Source organism: Synchiropus splendidus, chromosome 14 (assembly GCF_027744825.2).
Source record: "Synchiropus splendidus isolate RoL2022-P1 chromosome 14, RoL_Sspl_1.0, whole genome shotgun sequence".
NCBI lineage: Eukaryota > Metazoa > Chordata > Actinopteri > Syngnathiformes > Callionymidae > Synchiropus > Synchiropus splendidus.
Genome location: NC_071347.1, coordinates 16,754,978 through 16,771,653, shown reverse-complemented (window position 1 = coordinate 16,771,653; position 16,676 = coordinate 16,754,978). Strand labels below are relative to the sequence as shown.

Below are 16,676 nucleotides of genomic sequence, written 5' to 3'. Positions count from 1 at the left end.
GGTCACAAATGAAATCAAGAGTAATGTATCAGTTCTATTACTTGAATGGGCCCCGGAGCCCATCTGTTCGGGGAAACGTGGGCCCTGAGATCAAATAGGTTACAAAATTTTTTGAGTTTCAAGGTCCAATTTCCGAATTTCCGTCCAAGGTACAAAACATGAGGTATACCTGGAAATATATAGGCAAGTAGGCAAACAAAGAACAGCGACTTCAGATTATTCAATGATAATAACCATTTATTCATTCCATCTCTATATTAAGCTGCACTGAAGTCAAATTGTGAACCAGGCACATGCAGCAATAAACAACTGAGATGCAGTCTGCAATGTGCTGGTCTGTGGTTTGGAATGATTCACAGCCATGTCCAGAAAAGTACTCAGAGAGGACCAGCCACCCACAGCTCATGAGTGAGGCGTGTTGTACACATCCTGCCAAGATCCCGAGCAACCTCAAACACCATCACTGTCAATGAATATTACTGCCTCACCCCAGCAGAGATGATGGAATTACATAGTTGATATTCACATTTTGTCTTGGCTCTGGAATGTCAACCAGGTGTCAATCAAGGCCCTGCTGCGATTGTATTCAGATGTTACTCGAAACTAGTTTGGCATGGCAGAACGTGGCTGAACCCAAGAGGAATTCACTGGCTCTCAGCCAGAGATGGAAAATGTCTGATAAATATAAGTGAGGCTGATAAATATTGAAATAAAAAACTGTACAAACAAGAACATTAACTTCTCAGTACAGTGTATATATATATATATATATATATATATATATATATATATATATATATATATATATATGTGTGTGTGTGTGTGTGTGTGTATATATGTCAATAAAATATCTGGTCTGATGTGACTAGATTCAATATTTGTTTGCTGCTAAAAATCCATGTTTTAGCCACATTGCTGTTTAAGCAGCAGGGTTCAGAACGGGTGAAAAAAGTAGCTACAGTTAATTTCAGTATCCATACATTGGGCCCTTCCTGTCCGATAAACCATTGCCGTGAATGGTAGCGATGGGCTTGGAAGAATCATGTGTGGTGTTTGCAATGTTGCCAACAACATTGCCATGGTGTTTTGTTATCTGACAAGTCACGTGTACTGCAACGTTTGCAGTGCAAACAATCAAAGTCATATTTTACACTCGATGATGCTTGTCACAATGGGACTGACATGAACGTGGATTTAAGTCTAGGAGGGTGGCTGTGTCGCCCATGTTTGAGGCGGGTGGACCTTTGTAACACTTGACAATACTGTTTGCTTATAAGGGCAGATCAAGGGACAAACTTGTGACAGACGAAGATCAAAAGTCTCCCTTGTCATCAGAACTGCTGCGCGTACGCCACCATGGATATGGCCTCCAAACAAAGCTTGCTCCTCTTTTTCACACTTCCATTCCTCTGTGCTGCCGTTGAACCAGAAGGTGAGTAGAGTTTGTTTTATTCATCTATGATAAGGCGTCATACACCTGAACAGTAAGCACCAGGTAAGTAGTCAGGGCTGCTCGGTGGCAGAAGAGTAACAGCCCGAGGGAAAGGGAGACTTTACAGGACCTGCTATGATGCTTGTTGCATCCAGGTTTGAAAGAGTTTTGGGAGTGGAAAAGACAAGATTAGAAACCATTGATGTTCATGGATGTGATCAATGGGGTAACAAAGAGAAGGCTGACATGCTCTGGTAACCCTTGACAGAAAATACGGAAAGATTTGTTTGTTGAAATCTGCCTCAAGTACCGTAATTTCCAGACTGTAAACTTTTTTCTCGCAGTCTGAGCCCTGCGGCCGATACAACAGCGCAGTTAATATATGGATTTTTACAGCCTGAAATCAGATGAAATCAGAGGTTTTTTATTTACCCTTAAAGCCCTCGAAATGAGCTGTTGTCGCCCTCGTGTCCACAGCTCCGTCAACAGAGTCGATCTCCTGGAGATCGGGAATCGAGAAGCAGCCGCTGAGACCGGCAGCGGTGTCGGAACTTTGGGCACACGTGCGAAAACAGCGCATTTTGAGGGCTTTAATATAAATAAAATATGTGAGACACTGTCTCGAAACAAAGTGCTTTCGGCACTCACACAAGCGAGTCGGGTTTTGGCCGCTGACTTGATCCCGGCTGGAGAGCTGCACATTGTCTATCGTGAGAGCAGCTGGATAAATCAAGACGTTCCGTATTACGCAGCTTGTTTCCGCTATTCACACTCTCTAAGCTGGATCCCGTTTTCAAAACTAGTTTTTAAGCACCACTGCACCCATGGCTTATAGACCGGTGCGCCTTATGTATGAACAAGATCTAGTTTCCGTCTTAGATTTAGTGGGTGCGGCTAATATTCCGGTGCGCTCTATAGTCCGGAAAATTGCGGTCATTTTGTTTTTCAGCCCCCCGCGCCACCAACTAGGGAACAGGAGCAAAGTAGATGGATTTACGTCTGTTTTTATCTTTTTCGCAGCAGCACCTGTTGTAAACACGAAGCTCGGGAGCCTGAGGGGTGAAGTGTTGACTGTAAACGGAAGTGAGAATAAGGTTCATGCCTTTCTGGGGGTCCCCTTCGCAAAACCACCCGTGGGCCCTACACTGAGACTGGCGGCACCTCAGGCAGTGGAAGCATGGGAAGGAGTAAGAAATGCCACCAAACAGCCTCTCATGTGAGAAACAATTGTCTTCTTAGTCCAAAGGTGAAGAAAAAAATGAAAATGTTTCTGTGTTCAGGTGCATCCAAGATAGAGATCTCAGCGTGGATTTGGCTGAAAATTATATGGGACATAAAATAGAAATCCCGGAAGTGTCAGAAGACTGTCTGTACTTGAACATCTACACCCCTGCAAACAGAACTGAAGATGCGAAACTCGCGGTGAGAACATTTCCTCAAAGATGAATGGCCTGTCTCTTGTTTGATCATCCTTACTTGTCCACCTTACATAATATGTGGACGTTGGGAAAGTGGACTTTTGCGTCCTGAACTGATGACAAAGGCAGCTTTCTGCGTTGCATATTGATTCATACACATAGGCGTTTCAATGTTTTCAGTCGGGGGAGTTCATTGCATGCAAGGAGCGTAGTGCGTGGGTGGGTAGTGGAGCGTCGCAGAGGGGCGCGAGGGACAGTGAGACGTACGGAAGCTCTCTTCACTGAATCATATTGGTCACCATGACTTGACGGAATTTCATTTGGGATGGACTCATTGTTTCATGTACAATGAATGGAGTGCCATCCCATGCTTCACTCAGCACAAACATCAGTCTTTTTTTAACGTGTCGCACTGCCAGTGCGTCAACATGCAACACTGAAGGCTGTTTTTGTCGTCACTGTAGTGTGCAAAAGTCAACTTTCCCATGGGAGTGAGGATGTGTTGCACTGGTGCGTTTCTTGAAGGAAAGTCCATTGTCATATTTCTGTCTTTTCTAATGGTAAACCCTTTCCCACGACACTCGACACGTCTCAGTCATTGCTGTCACTTATGGAATTATACTTATCCAATGTATACGTAACCGGTCCCCTCTTACTGACCGATGCTCTGCGTTGTGTTCAGGCACTTAACCAATTGAAGAGTCAATTCTTCTCCCAAATTGTATTTTTTTTCTCTGAAGTGATGGAGAAAATAAAGTAAGTTCCGAGCAGCTGCAGTTCTCACACTCTCTCAGCTCACTGTACAGACTCTACATGTGAAAAAAAATGAAATACAACACAACAAAGCATACGTACAAAACGTAAATAAATGACACATACAAAATATAAAGACATACAATTAAAGTACATAAATTAATACAACATTCCATACCTGAAGTGATGGAGAAAATAACATAAGTTCCGAGCAGCTGCAGTTCTCACACTCTTAAAGAAAAAAAAAAAGAACGATCCAGCAGCCATTTTAATGCACATGCGCAGCATTTTGGCGCGCTCAACAGACCCCCAAAACTCACTGAAACACTCATAACTCAACACTAACAAATCACGGTACAGACTGAGGTGAAGACGAAGATGAAGTCATCGTCAACCAGTAAAACAGAGTCACAGGAAAAGTTAAAATTTATAACAAAACAGTTATTTCCACCTGCTATATATAGGCCACTCTCAGTGAAGTGTGAATGACCAATTCATCTGAGCAGGTACACGATATGAGACTCAGAAGCCTTGGAAGATCCTGGAATTCAAGGCCGATATTTGTTTTGTCCGGTCAGGTCATGGTCTGGATCCACGGAGGAGGCCTTTCTACAGGCGCAGCTTCAGCGTATGATGGATCCGCCCTGACAGCCTATGAGAATGTGGTTGTGGTGGTGATCCAGTACCGCCTGGGACTTCTCGGATATCTGAGGTCAGTTGTGCAGAACCTCCATTAGACTGAATCATTCTAAAATGAGATGATCTACCAAAACTGTGGTTGAACTGATGAACCTACGCAGCACTGGTGACGAGCACATGGCAGGAAACTGGGGCATGCTGGACCAGGTGCAGGCCCTGAAGTGGGTCCAGGAGCACATTCACAACTTTGGAGGAGACTCTAACTCAGTCACTATATTTGGAGAGTCTGCTGGTGGAGTGTGTGTGTCCCTTTTGGTAAGCTGTGCGGCGATCCCTGTATTTTGGAAAGCCCTAGTCATACTGAGAAACTCAGTGGAGTTATTGGTAAATAAGGACCCTTTTCACGTGTTTTATTGAGCAGCTTCTCTCACCATTGACTGAAGGCCTGTTGAACAACGCTATTGCAGAGAGTGGTGCAGCCGCAATGGATGCTCTTGTCCAGGAGAGTTCTCTAGAAATCACTCAGGTGAGGGCTCAAAGGGATTTCATTTGTATTGTACGTCTTTATTTGTTTGAAATAATTTGGTTTGGTTTTTCCAGATCGTAGCGAACATGTCTGGATGTAGTGCTGAATCCACAGAGAAGATTGCAAGTTGTATGAGGAACCTGGATATGGAAACAATACTTGCCATTGTCAAGGTAAGAATATTTAATGGAAGGAGGGAAATGTTCATGATCCAACCATCCCTTTTCTTCTCGAGGTTCGTGCATTAAGTTATACGGTGGTGACGGATGGACACTTTCTGACCAAACCGGTGAAACAGCTGTTTGAGAGTCATGAACTTCAGAAGGTGCCGTTCATCACAGGAGTGAACAGTGATGAAGGGGGCTACGTTATGACTCGTGTAAGTCTTTTCACACGCGGGTCAGTGAAACACATTTGATGCTCAGCTCTTGTTCCTCTACTTAGAACTTTGCACCTCCGAACTGGACAACGGGACTGGACCCTGAGCAAGTTTCGGAAATGGTGGCCTCGTTTGTTCCTAATGTAAGATGCTCACAGTCGAATTGGAGTGAATAAATACACTGAAGGATAATTTTTCTCAACATTTTGAAAAGATCGACAAGAGAGAATTGGTGTTGAAGGAGTATGGTGTCACCTCTGAGGACCGGGTGAAGAACAGAGACGCGATCACTCAGTTCATTGGAGATGTTTTATTCAACATTCCAGCTGTTGTTACAGCCAATGCTCACAGAGGTACCACTCTGTCCTGGGAAACATACAGTGGCTGCCACATGTGTGACCCTCTCCTGTACTTTGACAGACGCCGGTGCTACTGTATATGTGTACGAGTACACGTACATCCCGTCACATATGAAGTCAAGGAGGCCAAGCTTTGTTGGGAGTGACCACGGAGATGAAATCTCATCAGTGTTTGGATTCTGTTTCACGCACGCCCACCTTACATTACCAGGTGAGCCCAATATTTAAATTATATTGCGAAGGTTGGTGCAAAATTGGTTAACATGTCGGCTGAACTGTGTTGCCAGAGCCCTGCTTAGCTGAAGAGGAAAAACTGGGCAGAATCGTGATGAGCTACTGGGCCAACTTTGCTCGCACAGGGTAAGACCCGACACGATGAAAACACCAAACTCATCGCAACTAAAACTCTGTGCGTGTAGGTCTCCAAATGGGAATGGTCTGGTTAGCTGGCCCAAATATGACAGAGAAGAAGCATATTTGGGAATCGGAGCGGAGCAGGTGGTCGGCCATCATCTCAAGAGCGAACACTTTATCTTCTTGACTCAGACGCTTCCAAACTCGAAGGCTCCGCCAAATGCATCACTTCAGTGTGTGTTGATTTTCATCACCTCTTCCTTGTCCCTCCTTGTTCACACTCCGCAGCTCTTTGGTGCTGCCTGCCTTCTGTAAAACCCCGTCCTTATTTCATTCTTCCTCTCAATGGAGGCTATGGCGAACATAGCAACACCACAAACACTATACTGGGATATGAGTGAGCAGGAACTCGGCCCCTGCCACGCGACCGTAGACTGACTTCAAGTGAGTCAACCATCGCGTCTAACTGTGATACTTTTCATTCTTAATACATCAGATACCATGTCTTTTAATTGGTCCTGGGAACCTGGGAGTTATTTTTGTGTTGTCTGTTTCTGAGTGCTTAAATAAATAAATATCGGAAACAAAACAAACTGGGTTTTGATGAAGAAAAATCTTAATAAAAGTAAACAATTTAGCAATTTATTTACCTGAAACGTTATCAATAAAGGACTACTCACATATGTCTTTTGTACTTTTTTTGTTACCATGAATAAACTGGAAAGCTAAAACAGTAAAAGCAGCACCTTTCAATTGCAAATGATTCAAATGTGCACAGATGGTCAGCAGCTACACAGGTACACACGGGATATTGTAGTTACTAGGGTGTAACTACAGTTCTAAGAGTAAATAGGCAGCCCCGTAACGGACTTCGCTACGGTTTATTCCTGAAGTCAGCCGGAAGTTATCTGGGAAACATTAGCATAAAGAATATAGTGTCATTTTCTGTTAACACAACAAATAAAGGTTTTCGTTTCAGAGCTCTATTTTGAAACTTTACGTACTATGTGATAAAATAGCTGTAGTTCTTAGCTTTACATATCCTCAGCCAATTGTAGTGGTGTTTTGTCTAACCACAACAAAGTCAACGGACATCTGAAACTATGTTCAAATTCATAATTATTGAAAGTCATGTAACTGCATGAAGAAGTATTAAAAATTGGAGCTGTGCATATTGTAAATGTCATTTCACCCATGGTCATGTTTTATGTGATCAGTCACGAGGTAACACACTTGTTGAGGGTATCTCAGATAACAGCTGAGGTTTTGACCATATAAGCCGTGTTGAACTTCAATCTACATCAAGCCGCACCTTTCCTTGGCTCACTCACATGTCAGTGTCTTTTTGAGCGATGATTTGTTGATAAGACGTCACTTGTGTTTGTTCAATATGTCCATGTCTTTGTGTAAGGATGAAAGTGTGAACACGCTGCCTTGCTTAGCGTCAGACAACCAAACCTTGTCATTTGTGTGCCTTTTAAAACAATATTGGACACCTTTACTACACAACATTTAATTTCTGTTTGCACAATTTTATGATTTCAATTATTTACAATAGAAAATGTGCATGAGCTCCACCCATCTAAAACGTTTTGTTCTGTTTTAGTGTAAATTTCCTTCTGCCCAGCCATGCTTCAGCGCGCCTCTGTCAAGAACAACTGCCACATGAAACAGGAGCTTGGTGCTCCAGCGATTATATTATTATTATCATTATTACAATATTATTATTCCAAGACTACATATATATTCCTCAACTTCCCATGGGGATGAATAAAGCATGCTGCCATAAATAACTTTTGAACAAACTGTAACACTGTTTGCATTTTTATAAACAAAACAGTCGCGAGAAAATTCTCAATATATTGTGAGCGACCTTTTGTGAACCTCATTTATCATAATCGAGTTAACAGGTTGTCAGTTATATAATGGGGTGTTGTGCAATACCGGACTCACCCTATATAAAGCAATGAATTCATTGTTTACACACTGTACTCTGGAGGTTTCTCTCCTGCTCAGTACTGATCTGTGTGACCCTCTGAAGATTACGGTTGGTGGTCCTCCTCAATTGACCCAGAGCTGCAGAACATAGACCACCATGAAGACCATCACCAAACAAATCTCGCTGCTCCTTGCCACACTCCTCTTCCTCTGTGCCGCAGCAGAACATCAGGGTGAGTAGAAGGAAATGAATTAAACTGGACCAGAGTGTTACTTCATGACATGAGCAGACGTTTTCTTGGACTTCCAGGTTCTCTACGCTGGGTAAAGGTGTGCTTTTCATCCCAAATCATCTTATTCAGCTGTGTTATTTGTATTAAAACAACGCTAAAACTAATGATTCTTAACCATAGGGCCGGGGCCCATGGCTGGGCCGCGAGCGCCTCCTAGAGGGCCGCCAGAAGTTTTTTGTTTTACACCACTGGGCCGCTCAGTTTTAATACACTTGCCACATGGTGGCAGCAGTGGGTCATTGACTTGACAGCTGCAAATGTGTGATAGTTACCAACTAAGAAGCAGTAGAGTGATGAGTGATGGCGCCCCCGACAGTAAAAACTGTTCGCCTGTTAGAGCAGTTTTTAAAATGAATTGGAACGTTTTAGGCGATTCTTTCATTACACTTCACTTATTTAGACTTTATTCATGAAAAAAATAGATATTTAGATGCCGTTTTCTTTTGTGCTGACCATCATCATTTCACAAGGTTTTAGTTTGTTTACATATGGTTATAGTACACAAATTAAACCAGTCATTCAGAAATCAGTACATCACAGTAATAAATCCGTTTTATTCCTTGAATGTTCACCAAACGCATTTGTTCGGGATGGGGGGTGGGACCCAAGATCCTGGTCTAAACGTTGCAAAACCTCTCCTTCAAGTGGAGAAGAGCCACTCGAGGTGGCACTGACAAACAAAGACTGAGCAGTCACTGTCAGGTAAAGTCAGGACGTGCAACAGGCAGCAACAAAAGCACGTGAACACGTGTTGGCTAATATCCAACACACCCTGCAAATGAATTTTGGTCCGGGTCCTTTTTTCAAAACTCAAAAAATGACGTAAAAACAGGTTGTTATTAGACACTAACCACAGTAACAGACAAGTTACGACAGTAATAGGAAGTCAGTTGAAAATAACTACAAGTCTCTCATTTTATTAGAGTCTAATGTATGAGTGTGTCGGTCTTTAGATATGAGTTTGCTGTATGTTCCGCCCTGTGTTGGCGAAGATGGGACGTGGGAAAGCGACATGTTTGGTGGGGGGATGTGGGTGTTACCAGGCCATTCCTTCGGGGGTGGTTGTGAATACCTTTGTCTTTCAAATCATCCTGAGCTGAAGGTAGCGGGGCTCTTTTTGAGAGGTCTGCATTACCATCAGTCAGCACATTCTTCTCCCAATGATGTTACACTGAGCAGTGTCGTTTGATACCATATTTATATGTCTAATGTCTTTATTCCACAGGATTAATTCATGTCTACTGTTTGTTCATGCTGAGACAGAATCAGTATCAGAAAAACTGTATTAATCCAAAGGGAAATTATGTTCGTAACATGCTCTATACTCAACATATCACAATAAATTAAAAAGAAATAATTTTATAAAGTGCAAAAAAGCTATACTAAAAAGCTTAGAAACCACATGAATAATGTGCAAGAAAATGCAGTTTAAGAAGAAGCCTTCATTGTGATTTTTACAGAGATGAATTGTACAGGAAGAAAGGACCTCCTGTGGCGCTCAGTCTTTGAGTTGGGTAGTCTCAGTCTATTGGACCATGTGCTTTTGTATAGGACCAGGAGCTCATTGAGGGGGTGGGTGATGTTGTCCAGGATGCTCCTTAGTTTCAGGAGCATCCTTCTCTCCATAACCGTCTCTAAGGAGTCCAGATCCACCCCCACCACATCACCAGCTTTGCGGGTGAGTCTGTTAGTGCTGCTGCCCCAGCAAACCACAGTGAACAGAATTGCTCTGGACACCACCGACTCATAAAATATCCTCAGCATTGTCCCGCAGACGTTGAAGGACCTGAGCCTCCTCAAAAACTCGAGACCACTCTGTCCTTTTTTGTAAAGGGCCTCAGTGTTCCCAAGGACCCCAAGATATTTATAGTCCTCAACCATATCCACATTGACCCCCTGGATGGAAACGGAGGTCACAGGAGACTTGAACCTCCATAGGTCCAAGACATGTTGAATTTTCCCCACTGAGGGAAGAATGATCGAATCTAAAGCTGTTTATTTGCTTCAGAGCGTTGTTTCTGATGACATCACTCTTTGGATCCACCTATCCATTTATGGTAACTACCAGCGCTGTTCCTGGTATGCAACTCAAAAATTCCCCAGACGAGAACTTTCTGTGTCGGTTGAGCAACCGCTGGTTCACGACAGAAGAGGGCGCGCGTGCACCAGTGAGCAAGCAGCCCTCGCCTCTCATCACGCATCGTCGTCCAGTGTCACGACATAAACACCATGTTTCTCTATTCATAAGTACAGGAGCGGCCTGATTATATTTGTGTTTTCTTCACCGGTCGTTTGTGTCACATCCATCTCACTGGTTGTTCTACCTGGTTTCTAGAAGCCTTGGAGTGCAGCAGGAGAGGGAACCTCCATGTCCAGCACGCTCCTCCTCACGTCGCACTCACGTGCGCGCCTCTGACGTCACCTGAACGCCAACAAACAAATGGCGTTTCATCACGCAAGTGTCAGCTCCCTGAAGAGGAACAAGCCCGCATCACTTTACATGACAAAACTGGTGAAAGCCCCGCCGCCGCCGCCGCATCCTGCCGGGGACGTGACGGCCCACACGCCCGCGCGGGCCTCGTCATCGCTCATTAGCATGCGAGCACATCCGCGCTCTTAAAAAGGCGGAGCCGCCTCCGCACCGCACCACTTCTGCGGAAAAGCAGCGCTCCGGAGCGGCGGACACATTCCAGCTCGAGTTTCAAGCCCTTCACTCAAAGCCTAAAGGTAAGCGCTCGCTCTCAAATATGATCGGAAACGCGACATTTCTGTCTCTTCCACCATCCTGCGTCAAGACTCCCGAGGGGGCGTGTCGACACGCGATCCTTCTCCTCAGGTTAGTTTCGGATTCAACTCCACACTCCGCACCTCTGATCGATACACCACAGGAAGTAGGCCGGTGCGTTTCCACTTGTTGCGGGATCACTTCAATGAATGAAAGGGAGACGCGTCTCTACCGTCCCCACGCTGTTATTACCATATCACGGTCAGGTAAAAAAAAAAGAGTCAAGTGATGACGAATTTCCTCAGAATTGTATCGTGATGTAACAATACACGCAGCATTACACGAGTCCTGATGCCCTCTGGTGCCAAGCCTGGCAACAGATCTGGACTTACAGCAGCCGCATTCATCCGCACTCCAGGGAAATAAGATCCGCACAGATGCTAGAGACAAGTTTGGTCCCTGACCAGTTACATTTCTCATACTTACACAGCCAATTATGTAACACGCTATTCTGTTTTGTTTTTTTTTTTTATATATATGAAAGTAGAAGCTCAGAGTAACTATGTTAAATACCATATATGGAAGTTACTTAATGTTCACCTCACATAATTTATGTAACAGGTTTTTATCCTAGGTTTAGACGTCCTCTTGTTAGGAATGATATTATGTACAGATATTCAAAGATCAATGCAGGTATTTTGTAGCTTGAGCATTTCAGAGAGACTCACGGTGAATGAAAAGGCTGCACACATCCTGATAAAATAAATCTGAGGAATCTCTATGTCAAGAGCAGCAGTGATGGGATGAGGGAGTCTTGCCGGTCAGATGGAGGAATTGTTGTGTCTATTCCTTGGTCTTTTTTTTTTTTTTTTTTTTAAAGCTTTTTTGTTTGTGAGACTGAACATGTCCAGCATCTGCCATTGAAGGATATCTATTGTAATATAATCGAATGACTTAATAAATGCATAACTTATGTTACAAATTTGCAGTTCTGCGTTGTGAACTACACTGTGCTGTGAAATGAAACTGTTCCCATCTTCTATTGTCAAATCATTTCTCTAATAATTAATCAGTTCAAATATTTGTCACAGACTGATTTAAAGTTTAGGGAATGTGGCTAAACAATTGAAACAGGATTTAACACAAATCCAAGAGTCAGATAGTGGTGGCTTGTCATCACATTAAAGTTGTGGCCTGTTATGTAAGAGTTTTATATTTTAAAGCCAGAAAAAGGTGGTGAAAGAACTAAAAACTACAATACTTTCTGTATGTGAATGGGTGCATTGTCATATCACTTTCATTTCCCATATATGAAGGAACAGTCAAGCAAGTCGAATTGAAAGATATTTTTTTCTTCTGAGTCTGTGGTAGAGAGAGCGATAAATAAACCCCCAAGTCTTTCCATTATTTGCCAAGGAGATCAAAATGAATAAGAGAGCTCTTAACGTTGTGCTTCTCTGACGCTGATCCTTTGTGGTCCCCAAAACAAAAGGACTAGATCCATCAGTAGTTTGTTGTCGACCACCCTTGAGCCACCGATAATGAGATGAGAGCTAGCTAGCCATGCTAATTGTGTAACATGGAGGTCTAATCCCGCCTCTTTGGACAACTACGTGCGACCCTCCACACTTCCTGGCCCGGGGAATCTATAGCAGCCAGCCAATGAGGACGCAAAAGTAGCAGCATGTGACATGAGCTGAGGATATTCGCTGCTCAGACACAGACACTACTGCAGTGCTCTCCCAGGCAGAGGTTACCGTGGAAACAGAGTGAGGCAACATGAAGTCTTCAGGAGTAACTTCATGACTCACAAGTGACTAAAAACACAAGTGTACCAGGACACAGAGGCTCTGTCGTAAACCAACCGTCATACAATGCCTTTTAAGAGCATTGATTTATCATCCTCCTCTTCTAGAACACTCCCGATCTTTGCTCACCTGTCTACTACTATCCACTCCACACCTTCTTTGTTTGCTCAGTGCGTCCTCATCACCTTTCACTCTCCCTCCTTTTCCTTATCTCTGACCCACATGTTGTTGTTTTTTTCCACGCAGATGTCCACCAAAGACAAACTGATCAGTCATGTGATGAAGGAGGAGCCTATCGGCAGCAGGAACAAGGTGACGGTGGTGGGCGTCGGAATGGTGGGCATGGCCTCGGCAATGAGCATTCTGCTCAAGGTGAGAATAGTTTGCGCCGTACCATTGTTCCTTAGTGTCTTTTATTAAAAGACATCGTGATGTGGATGAAACCATCTGTGGGGAATTTATTGGAGAGATCATAGATAGTACGCCTCATACTTGTGGGTCAGTAAAGACATGTTTTCATGGCAAGTTGGACATCAAGTTGAAAAGGAAGATTGACTCTGTAATTATTGCAATGCAGTGTTCGTACCATTCACTGTTATCTTACATTGTCAACAAAGGTGTTAATGTGCTATAGATAGGCCTTAAATGTTCAATGCTCTGTTAGTGACTCAGTCAGTCTGACTGTCAGTGTGTTTGGTAGCATCTCAAGTGGCAGAAAGTAGAGACGCTTTGACCCATAAAAATGTTGGATCAAAGCAGCTATGAAGTAACTTTTACCGTCTAGGTGTAACACTCTGAAAGCAATTTTCTAACCCGCAAGTTGTAATTTGATCTCAGTCAGGTTAGACAGGAATGAGAAGGAATGACCCTGGACAGGAAAAGCCGTTCTCCCTGTTTACCGTCTTCTTCCTTTCAGCCATTTTAGATGGATTGGTGCCAAATGGAGTACAAAAGAAGCTCTTAGCAAACAGGTCACAAGTTTGGCGCATAATGCTGCTGAGTAGGCGAAGCCCAGGGTTAATGGTGTGACCAGCTAGAGTCTCAGTTAAAGAAGACACTTGTAGGAATGCTAAGTGACTCACTGTCTCAATGTTGCTGACCAGGACTTGTGCGATGAACTGGCTCTGGTTGACGTGATGGAGGACAAGCTGAAGGGCGAAGCCATGGACCTGCAGCACGGATCTCTTTTCCTGAAGACGCACAAGATTGTGGCTGACAAAGGTGAGAAAACACGCATATATGATGCCAAAAGGAGTGACGTGGACTTCAAAATTAAAGTTAAAGTTCGGTTCCTCCCGCTCAGACTACAGTGTGACTGCCAACTCCAAAGTGGTGGTGGTGACCGCCGGAGCCCGTCAGCAGGAAGGAGAGAGCCGTCTCAACCTGGTGCAGCGCAACGTCAACATCTTCAAGTTCATCATCCCAAACATCGTCAAATACAGCCCCAACTGCATCCTCATGGTTGTGTCAAACCCAGGTACGGCCCACTGAAGAGCGTGTGGATCTCAGCTGGAGATATCTGACACAGTCACTCCCTGTTACAGTTGACATCCTGACCTACGTGGCCTGGAAGCTGAGCGGCTTCCCGCGCCACCGCGTCATCGGCTCCGGCACCAACCTGGACTCAGCCCGATTCCGCCACCTCATGGGAGAGAAGCTCAACATCCACCCAGCGAGCTGCCATGGCTGGATCATCGGAGAGCACGGAGACTCCAGTGGTATGTGGGCGCATCTAAAAATACTCTCTAACTTTGGATGGACGCCTCTGACACCTATTGGCAAAGAATCAGATTATGTTCACAGCAGAAAATAGCTGTCCAGTTAAAGTTCAAATGTAAACTATAGTTATATTTATCTATTTTTTGTTCATTTTACTTGCATATTAATTGGACTTGTTTGCGCCTCAGTCCCGGTGTGGAGCGGCGTAAACGTGGCCGGCGTCTCTCTTCAGGGTCTCAACCCAAAGATGGGGGTCGAAGGTGACCCCGAGAACTGGAAGGAGGTCCACAAGCAGGTGGTGGCCGGGTGAGTGCGGTTTGATTTTATAATGAGCCACACAGTTTAATTGCGAGCAGTCATACGGGGGATAAATTACAAGTGGATCCGCTTCAGAGCAGATGAGCCCTGGCCTGGAATCCAACCCGTGCTGTTAGCCAAACAAACCCGACAGCCAGCACAAACACACCAGCTCTCTTCTCTGTTATTTCATTTCCTCGCCGCTGACATTACCAGGTCTATTCTGGGGAAATAGACTTAATAACCAAGTGAATTAAAATGGTTCGGTATTATTGGGTCAGTAGTGGCCACGGCTGAGCTATCGGAGAGTTCTTGAGTCAGAGCGGCTGTGTCACACAAAAGAGGGTTTGGTTGCGCTGTGACTCAAGATAAGTTACAACAAGATAAGTCAACTGATGCTATCAAGCAAACTTGTGCAACATCCCTTGTCTTCGCTTAGCAGCTGTAGAGCAGGTTGTTTACATTAGCAAGAGCAACATCTGTAACTACGACTGCACCAGAACACGAAGCAACAACACAGGAAACAATTCACTTTCAGAGTATAAATTTTGTTTGATACAATTTTGGAATATTGTCAAAGATACATCATTATCATAATGTTGCTAAAAACTATTTAAAAATGTCATTACTTTCATCTTGGCCTCAAACTTTCACATAAAATAACTGTGGTGTAATTACCACATTATAATGTGACATCTTAATGTTTAGCTTGAATAATGCTGTTAAATACACCCTTTTCACTAATTTTCCATTTTTTTTCCGCAAAGCTTATGAGCAGTTTAAGCAGCAAAAGAGTCTTTGGTCAATGACCATGTCCGTATTTGAGTCAACAATTGAAGTGATGGTCATGTGGAAGTTATGAAGTCATATGTTGGATTGAGAAAAAGCATTATTGCAACAGTCTCTGACCGGACTACCTTTGCTTCCTCTGCAGAGCCTACGAGGTGATCAAACTGAAGGGCTACACCTCCTGGGCCATCGGCATGTCTGTGGCCGACCTGGTGGAGAGCATCACAAAGAACCTTCACAAAGTTCACCCAGTCTCAACACTTGTGCAGGTAAAAATCTACCATCACTCTGGCCTCGACTAAGGAGGCGATCCATTCACTCTGGCTGTCTCACAGGGCATGCACGGCGTGAAGGACGAGGTCTTCCTCAGCATCCCTTGTGTCCTGGGCAACAGTGGTCTGACCGACGTCATCCACATGACACTGAAGGCTGAGGAGGAGAAGCAGCTGATGCAGAGCGCAGAGACCCTTTGGGGAGTTCAGAAGGAGCTGACTATGTGAAGCGCGCGTCTGTGATTTCTGTCCGTAACTCCATGTGTGTGTCCCTGCTGGAGCGGGTGAATGACTCCTGAGAATATCTACAAAAGTGTGTAGCTAAGCCAGTGGAATCTTGTTACCTCCTGATATTCATGCATGGCTGTCATTCCCCTGCACTGTCTCCCCCCTTTCCCACCCAAATCCTTGTGTTTGACTGAACCGTCATGTCCAGCTCCGTCTCTGGAGGACAGAGTAGAGCATCTCTGTGTCGTTCTGTGTTAACTCCACGTACTGTAATTGTTGTTACTGCTGCAGCTTCCTCCGCACACTCCTCCTGTATGTCGCCAGATGTTTGGAGTTCTCTGGAGTTAAACGGAGACATTCCAACTGCAAAGAGGAGCGCTTCCTGTCCAAACATGACACTGCTATACATCGTCAGTGGTACCATCGGGGAACGCTAGCTCCACCAGTTAGCAGTGACGCCTTCGTATTAACCACAAGTGCACTGATGGGAAGATAAATAAATTTTGCACCTTCTAACATAGTTTTAACTGTTTCTGAAGGTGTATATGCACCATAAACAGTCTGATCATGCGTTATTCTCATAAAAAAAGGGCATCACAAGTTAAATAAAGTGGTGTTTTTATTTTTTAGACCTATTTATGTATTTATGGCACATTATTTATCTGTCAAGCACCAGACCTACTGAGAGACTATATGGATGTCATTTGTTGTAGCATTGAATAAACCTGCCAGGATGATGATGTTCTA

General features: G+C 44.1%; 2 protein-coding genes across 3 annotated transcripts; both read left to right on the top strand.

The window, feature by feature from the left end:
• Positions 1 to 1,193: 1,193 nt before the first annotated feature.
• On the top strand, positions 1,194 to 6,480 carry LOC128770294 (fatty acyl-CoA hydrolase precursor, medium chain-like). Of its 2 annotated transcripts, none has more exons than XM_053884549.1 (13): positions 1,194 to 1,432; positions 2,456 to 2,648; positions 2,713 to 2,854; positions 4,182 to 4,315; positions 4,404 to 4,557; positions 4,664 to 4,768; positions 4,843 to 4,941; positions 5,004 to 5,147; positions 5,213 to 5,290; positions 5,362 to 5,500; positions 5,568 to 5,717; positions 5,794 to 5,866; positions 5,926 to 6,480. In XM_053884549.1, the coding sequence occupies exons 1-13, from the start codon at positions 1,357 to 1,359 to the stop codon at positions 6,173 to 6,175; spliced, it is 1,737 nt and encodes a 578-aa protein (XP_053740524.1). In that variant the 5' UTR covers positions 1,194 to 1,356; the 3' UTR covers positions 6,176 to 6,480. The 2 variants fall into 2 exon arrangements, with proteins under 2 accessions (XP_053740524.1, XP_053740523.1); XM_053884548.1 differs by having other exon boundaries at positions 2,453 to 2,648.
• A 4,060-nt stretch (positions 6,481 to 10,540) lies between these two features.
• ldha (lactate dehydrogenase A4) lies at positions 10,541 to 16,674 on the top strand. Its single transcript, XM_053884555.1, has 8 exons — positions 10,541 to 10,818; positions 12,871 to 12,996; positions 13,728 to 13,845; positions 13,928 to 14,101; positions 14,169 to 14,342; positions 14,532 to 14,649; positions 15,575 to 15,698; positions 15,765 to 16,674. The coding sequence occupies exons 2-8, from the start codon at positions 12,871 to 12,873 to the stop codon at positions 15,927 to 15,929; spliced, it is 999 nt and encodes a 332-aa protein (XP_053740530.1). The 5' UTR covers positions 10,541 to 10,818; the 3' UTR covers positions 15,930 to 16,674.
• Positions 16,675 to 16,676: the final 2 nt, after the last annotated feature.